General features: G+C 40.6%; 1 protein-coding gene across 1 annotated transcript; it reads left to right on the top strand.

Moving 5' to 3' along the window:
• Positions 1 to 4,391: 4,391 nt before the first annotated feature.
• LOC120050439 (neurogenic differentiation factor 1-like) lies at positions 4,392 to 5,425 on the top strand. Its single transcript, XM_038997029.1, has one exon. The coding sequence runs from the start codon at positions 4,439 to 4,441 to the stop codon at positions 5,423 to 5,425; it is 987 nt and encodes a 328-aa protein (XP_038852957.1). The 5' UTR covers positions 4,392 to 4,438.
• Positions 5,426 to 8,428: the final 3,003 nt, after the last annotated feature.

The following is an 8,428-nucleotide window of genomic DNA, read 5'->3' on the forward strand; positions in this document are numbered from 1 at the left end:
CTATGCCAGATTAATTGCTATGACATGCTATTCTATAAAATAATTTCTCCGTAATTAATATTACCTGATTGAACTAATCATGTAAATATTAATTAACTAGAGAGGGACACCACGAAAGAATATTTATAGAGCTGTTATCTTCCGAATAAACTCTTAAAGATTTAGTAATATTTTACATCCATAGCAGTCACATAAATCGTCAGTTTATTCAGTCTCATCTGAAAGTTATAAGTCCTTGGTTATCTGCAAGAATCCTGGCTAACAAGTTGAATCAGCAATACGAAATTGGGTTTAATTATTTATTTACTAAATACCTAACTAATCACACAGAAACACACATACACAATTAAATCATAACTTGATTACAAAGTGCCGTCATACAGAAAACGTCCCTAGCGGGCGGCATAGACATGACAGCTTGTTACACAAAGGAAAGGGGGGGCTGGGTTTTAGTGAAAGAGCGGGAGACTGGAACAGAGGCGAAGCTGTGCTATCGTAAATACAGTATCTTATGCATTCTAAATTACCGCCCATTTGAAAAGGAAAATGCAATAAATATTTACTCTGAGCTGCGCTTCAGTAGGTTGGTGGTAGATGGACCGTGTCGCCAACCCGAGTCCTCTGTCCTTTGAAGAATGTCACTGGTAGTCACTGGATACGTTGGAGTAACGTTGTGTGTAGTAGACGGGATACTCGGACTGTCCTTCCTAACCTGCGTTTGTAGCAACTGTTGCTAACTCAACGGCTAGGAGATATCACTTCTGTAGTGAATAAGAGTTCAAAGTTCATACCATTCACAATCAAAGTCCATGCTGCTGTTGGCTTAGTTCTGTAGTTATTATCTGAACCATTCTGACACCGGATCGTCATCCTGGTGTGCCCGGAACAGAAAGTTATATTCTTGTCAATGGCTTTTATAGTGGAGGGAGAGGGGTGTGTCTGAAAAGTTTATAACCCATGCCTCTTCACAGGGGCGGGCCACTGTGAGCAGAGGAAAACTTATGAAAGCCCAGATCTCTCATTTGGAAGCTAAAATTACATTTCACCTCTTCACAAATAATGTCATATTCAAACATTTGAATTAAACAACAATTCCATGTGAATCCGATACCTCTGACGTTTAGACTTTCCACAGTAGAGTTTATGTCATTCTATCATTGATGAGAATGTGTCAGAGGGCAACCGAACTGACATAATATACCTTAAGTACCACCGCATATGTTCAGTTGGTCGGATTACCAGAATATAGTTCATTTCCCCCCACTTCTGATGTTCCCAGAATCTCTATGTTAACCAAGGGGTTTTCTTATGTCACATCAGTTAGTAGTAGGGAGAGAGAAAAAGGGGGAAAGAGGTATTTATGACTGTCATAAACCTACCCCCATTGCCAACGTCATGACACTATCATACTCGAATTCCACTGATTTCAAAACTCGGTCCTCCAGAAAGTGAAGAGCATACACGTAACGTTAGCTAGCGAGCCAGCCAGCTAACATTAGCTAGCTAACAGTACACTATAACTTGACATTAGGTTTATGCCGTTTTACTACACGATACATTTAAAAAAAAAAAGCTGCGTTAGGCAGGATTACCTAAACACAGATTTAAAAAAAAGTTCATGTGCAAACGGCTCTCCTGTGAAGTAGTGACCTGTGAAGTAGTTTACACCTAGTTTCCTGAAACGGGTCACATATACAGTATATGCAGATGACGCAGTCCTGTTCTACTCAGTTAATACCACCAGGGAGTGTGAAGAGTCAGTCTCAAATGACATCAAGAGGGTAACAGCTTGGTTTGCTGACATGAAGCTTTCCCTTACCCTCAGAAGACCAAGGCAATGCTGATTGGCAACCCAGAAAAGCTGAGATACACAGGCAAAAGTATCACAATAACAGACAGACAAAACAATTATGAAGAACTAAACACCATAAAGTAAGGACAAAAGGACATGAAGCCCACAATGTGTCCAGCACACACAAACATGGCCTTTTGCTGTCCGCATTCCATTGACTGGCGCTACCGGAGTTGGGATGGAATTTCCTCATGTCTAGAAAAAATATGTCAGAGTAGGTGTCTAAATGACTAAGAGTAACTGTGTTATCACAATACTGAAGTCAGCCATGAGAGGGTGTGTAACTGAGTTGAACAGACTGTATATTCTCCCATCATGTCACATTTTTACACACACAGCTCTAAGACCATTCAATGTAGACTACAGGGTAAGGGGAGAGGTGTAAAAATATCCTCTTCATTTGCTTAAAACTTAGGCCAATAGTAGGCCTACTGTTGGTTGCCTCACATCTCAAACAAACAAAAGCTCCAAACATTACAACACAATGTAAAATTAGGATATTATACAATGTATTTTAAAAATGTAGTGCCACCACTGTTTTCACAAGAGAATTACAGGCATAAGGAGTTGAATTTGAGTGTTTTAGACAGACATATTTTTCCCAATGAATGGGACACAATACAAACAAAACAAAAGAGATGTGAATGTATAAACTGTGTGAATGAATAAATTGCAACCAAGTTGAGTGGGAAATCATGTTGGGTTTTTATTTTAGTGGAATATCCACACCTTGAAATAAAGGAGTAGGCTACCTACCGTACTTACACACGCATGCACACATTTGAAACTGGGTAGTTGTCTGTGGTCCTGAAAATGTTCCCTATGGGGACATAAGGACATTAGGCTATTGAACAATCAACTAACACTTTAACAAATAACTTTCCTATGTTTGTTTTAAAATTGGCATGGATGGTCTTACCACAGTCTACAGCAACCTGCCAGCAAATATCCCTGGCTAACTTATTCGGTCAAGCAAGTATTTAGGCATATAACTCATCATGACACATGACACATAATCCCAAAGTGATATCAGCAGAGCAACGGTCAAAACGTCAATTACTTTTTGGATTACGTTGAATAGAAAAGAGCAGCTGTTAAAGTCCGACCAAGTTAGTGAAGCGGAAAACACTGATATTTTGTTATTGCATTTGCGGCTCGCGTGCCCAACCCTGGTTGAGAAGGACTATTGGCTCAGACCTCGCATCGACCATCTCTCGAGCCACCAGCCAAGGCACGCACAAATAGAGAGATTACACTCTGAAAGTAGAATATTTTATAACCCAATTAAATCCATGTTTAGAGTTGTCTGACCCACTGGCCTACCTCTCTTATTGTGCATTTAGGCCTGGAACTTTCTTGTGAAGGGCACTCTTTAGGGCTACAAGCTTTTCCCTTTATGCCTAGAATACGCTACAAGTGTTAATGAAAAGTTATACGTCTTCTACTACCCGAAATTTCTAATAATAATAGGCCTATGTCAATTGCCTAGGCTATTAGGCTAATCCAACAGTCAAATCCAACATTTGACCAAAACAAATTCACACTGTAGGCCTATAACCAACCTAATCTATCTCTCTGTCATAACTCTAGGCCTTTAATGGAAACAAAATTCAGGTCTATGCTGCTGAGTGAAATAGGTTAGGGTGAATGTGAGGATGCTTCTTTCATGGCACATGCCTGCTAATTGGGGTTAATTTATCCTGCGGGTGCAAACAGGTCCTTGCAGTCTCTGACTGGTGACAGATGGTAGTTTTATTTTCAGCCTCGATTGGGAAGGCACCCAGAGGTCCGGTGAATCTAAATTGGAAACGTCACATGAGGCTTGAGGCCTTTTGCCGGAGTCTTGGCTCGCCATATGGCACGTGTCGGAGAAAGGGGAGGTCATTGATCACACCATTGTCAGGCATCCATAGGTGCACTACACCATCAGTCAGCCTCAGCATCAATACTATAAAACTGCAGCATCCGAGGTTTGCAGACAGATTGAATCAGGACTTATCAAAGGATATGGAACTCTTTTAACAACATAAACTGCATTAAAAGGTAATTATTTATAGTTTCAGTTTTAAGAATGTCTCCTGTCAGCTTTTTATTACATGTAGACTGCTATTTGTGTTGGGTATAAACATTACTCTGCTAGTGTTTTTTTGTGTGGCAAACTGTGGAGTTTTATAGCCTATATTTTTACACTTACTAGTACATCGTACTGAGAAGTGGATTTATAGAGCTATTCAACATAAGGGTCAACTTGTTGTGTTATATAGGCCTATTTATGAAAACAATAGCAAAGGCACTTTATTATGCGCAGGGATGATGCATAAGGATGATAATGATGAATGTATCAGTGCCTCATTCAGCCTACCATGCCTCATAACATGATTCATTGCTTGCATGGCTATTTGGCAGGCATTAATAGTTGAATCTGTCTAAGCTCAGATCATGCAGTTACATAATCATACATGGGCGTTAGGATTACATAGAGTTACACACATTTGCCGCAGGTGTTTTGTATCAGCAGTTTTGAACTATGTAAGTAACTTTCTCCTTCTCTGCCCTGACAGACCGTCTAACACAGAGGACAACGCCATGCCAGTGTCACAGCAGGATGTTTCCAAATGGACCGAGGAATGCCGCGCCACTCAGAACATGGAAACAGTAAACGGTGCGCACAATACCATGAGTAATGACGATGATGATGGATTCAACAGAATGGAAGAGAATAATGACGATGAGGAGCAGGGGGAAGAAGGAGGGTCGGGGGAAGAAGAGAGCCTTGAGGAGAGTCCTAAGAGGCATGGTACCAAGAGGAAGAAAATGACAAAAGCCCGACAACAGAGGTTTAAGGTCCGGCGCATTAAGGCCAATGAGCGAGAGAGAAACCGTATGCACGGGCTCAATGACGCGCTTGAGAGTTTGCGTAAAGTTGTACCTTGCTACTCTAATACTCAGAAACTTTCCAAAATAGAAACATTGAGGTTGGCAAAAAATTACATATGGGCTCTCTCTGAGATCTTGCAATCGGATGAAAGTCCAGAGTTGATGTTGTTTGTGCAGGCTCTATGCCAAGGACTGTCCCAGCCCACCACCAATCTAGTGGCAGGATGTCTGCAGCTCAACCCCAGGACGTTTTTACCAGAGCAGGCCCAGGACATCCTGTCTCAGGTGCACCAAACATCGACTGCATCCTTCTCTTTGTACCCCTCCTATCCTTACCCTAGCCCGCCGTATGGTACCATGGACAGCTCCCACATTCACCACGCCAAGCCCCACACTGTCGACAATGCGCTTGAGCCATTCTTTGAAACTACATTCACAGACTGTACCAGCACCAGCCCCCGGTTCGAGGGACCACTAAGTCCACCATTGAGCGTGAATGGGAACTTTTCCTACAAGCACAAGTCAATGGCGGAGTTCGACAAGAGCTATGCCCTTTCGATACAATATGCAACTCAAGGTCTGGCGGGAGTACAATGTCTTCATCCGTTTTATGCAAGCTCATCACAATGCTTTGATATTCCCATGGACAACTTTATGTCGTATGAGACTCATAAGGAGAGGATGCTGAACGCTTAGCTCAATGTCATATTCCAGAAAACATGAAACCCATGGACAATGAATGCACTTGTAAATGATTTATGTATTTATTTATGTGTTACTACCTTTACGGGTAGAATTATCTTTTTTGTATGACATACAATTATACTGTTTCATTCTTCTATGCGAACTTCTTGATAGAAAGAGCAAATGAATGTGTATTGCCCAACCCAATCATATACCAAGAGCAATAGTTTGGATTCATCAAATAATTGTTACAACAAACAATAATGGAAATAAAAGCGTTTCTATATGTATGACTTTGTTTGTGTATTTCTCAACCAATGACTTATCCCTCTTTGTAATGATTATGCTATCAATGTATACCATTAATTAGGCTACTCACTCTTTTACCCAAGCATTAGCCTGCAAACAAGACACTGTATATGCTGTCCAGTGCTTAAATTAGAACCTGGAAAAAGATGTAGGCTAACTAACGATAATGGACATCCAGCTTTGCATTGGTACAAAATGTGCCAAAATTGGCTAAGTCCAGCTGACTGCCAAAAAAAAGATGTCAATAGTCATCATCATGTCTTTCTCCTTTCAATGGGTCAATACTCTAGCTGCTCTGAAGTTGTTGGACTTTCATACATATGATTATTAGTCAATAACACAGTTATTATTCCATTTGTCATTAGCCTCTGATGTTTGCCTATCAATTACTTTGGTAGTCAAAACACAACAGGATACTGAACACAACAAGATGCAACATGTGGCCTTCCTCCACCATTCAAGCTTCAGACAGAGTCAGTAGACATCAGATCACGGGTTCAAATAGTATTTGTTTTCTTTCAGATACTTTAGCTGCGCTTGATTAAGCTTGCCAGGCTTAATGGAACCGGTGCAATAGTGCCAAAATTGCAAACCCCACCCATCTGGCACTCCAGGAAGGTTAAATTATACCACAAAGTATTTTAAATAAAGCAAATACTATTTGAACCCAAATATGGACATAAAACAATCAGCACAAACTGCTGCCAAATGTTTTGTATTGTAGATATGTGGTAGTAGAGTAGTGGCCCGAGGGCACACACTTAATGTGTTGTGAAAAGTGTTATGAAATGTAATGTCATGTAATATTTGTAATTGTATATAACTGCCTTAATGTTGCTGGACCCCAAGAAGAATAACTGCCTTGGCAGCAGCTAATGGGGATCCTTAATAAATACAAATGCAAACATTACACGCTACTGTACAGTATAGTAATATGTAGTACACAGTATGAGTATACTATAAACTCTGAAGCCTTATATTATGAATGTGTGAAACACTATTAGACCTGAACCCGAGGACAAGTAGATTGATAAAGAAGAGTGTCTCTCCGAGTGCTGATGTAGTCTATAATGCTTTTGCTGGCTAAGGCTATGCACTGTAATAAGACTTAATGATATAATCCCTGTTATTGTTGTGCAGATGTTATGAAACCATATTCCTCATCTACGGCCATTTTATGAGATCATTACGTCCTTTATCCACCTCTGCATTAGAAATGACACTCTGTAGTCTCCAAGGTTAATGAGGTGGCATCCTTGTTGTCCACATTATTTCCACAATACACTATTTACAAGGTAGTAGCCTATACTGTGCTTTTGATTTGAAATGATCAGGGGGCCCATAAAAATATAATTCACACCACATATAGTATATGCAGTACAATGCAAACACAAACAGTGACAACCTATTTGTGCGTTGGTTACGCCCTCATGATACAAAGCCAAGCTTGACAAGGCTAGCTAAGTATTAAGGGCCAACCGATTTAGGTGTCATGAGATTAAATGAGGAGAAGACTCTCTTAATTGGAAACAACTTCAAAACTATTTACTGAAGTCGTTGTGTGTAAAGAGGGAAAATGTGTATATTTTGGGATGTGAACACTCAGCGTGTTTGACCTGACGAAGATTCGTTTCGGATCGAAACGTTGTCAATAAAGAGGTGAATTGGGAGATTTAGCAGTGTGCGGGCCTTCTCGTTCTGTAAAGAGGGCAAAACCATCATGTGAATGAGATTCTGCCTATATTGCAACAACACCCACCCCCGTTAGACAGACTGCTGTAACTATTATCCGCTGAGATAGTTACCCTTTCAAATAATACGCATAAAGCATCATACCTGAATGTTTAAGTATTATCGTATATGTTATCTTATATTGAATACTATGGTGATGTGGAAAGACAGAGGGACCAAACAAGGAATGCCAGAGTGGAGGGGGCTGCATGACTCCAGTGCTCCCAACTCTATCATGATCCCGACAAAAAATTCAGTATGTCCAAAATATTATATGTCAATGTGTTCCCAACAAATATGTCTAGCGGCACTCTAGCCAATAAAAATGTTTGGTTTCAGAAGTGTCTGAGTAAATGTTCCACTCCATGACTTATTACCTGACTAAATAAAGACTATTAACTGTAAATGGTATGATAACTAAATGAACCCTCAACCGGCTGGTAAAGCATGTTTTGATAGTAGAATTAAAAGTAGATATGAAACAAAACTTAACTTGAACTTGATTGGTCATCTCTCCAAGCTCTCCTTTCAAATACATGTAAAATAAATACTGCCCATCTGTGTGTGTGTGTGTGTGTGTGTGTGTGTGTGTGTGTGTGTGTGTGTGTGTGTGTGTGTGTGTGTGTGTGTGTGTGTGTGTGTGTGTGTGTGTGTGTGTGTGTGTGTGTGTGTGTGTGTGTGTGTGTGTGTCTAAGTGATCTACTTTAGGGTCAGCTCCAGAGATTGGGTTAACCACTTCTGAGAATCAGCCCATGCTCGGGTGGGGTGGGTTCACGGGTGCTCATTTAACCCCGATTGAAGAGGGTAATCCTGGGGCTTGGAATAAGTCACTGGATCAGATGGTCAAGGTCGAGGCATGTAATGGCATGACAGGTTTGTGTTCGTAAGGCACCCAAATGGGAGCAGTGGGCCCATAATCCCAGTTACCTTCTAGGGATTTACTTTCCAATCCAATTTTAGCCTGTCATTTCAGTT

This window comes from Salvelinus namaycush, chromosome 7 (genome assembly GCF_016432855.1).
Source record: "Salvelinus namaycush isolate Seneca chromosome 7, SaNama_1.0, whole genome shotgun sequence".
Classification (NCBI taxonomy): domain Eukaryota; kingdom Metazoa; phylum Chordata; class Actinopteri; order Salmoniformes; family Salmonidae; genus Salvelinus; species Salvelinus namaycush.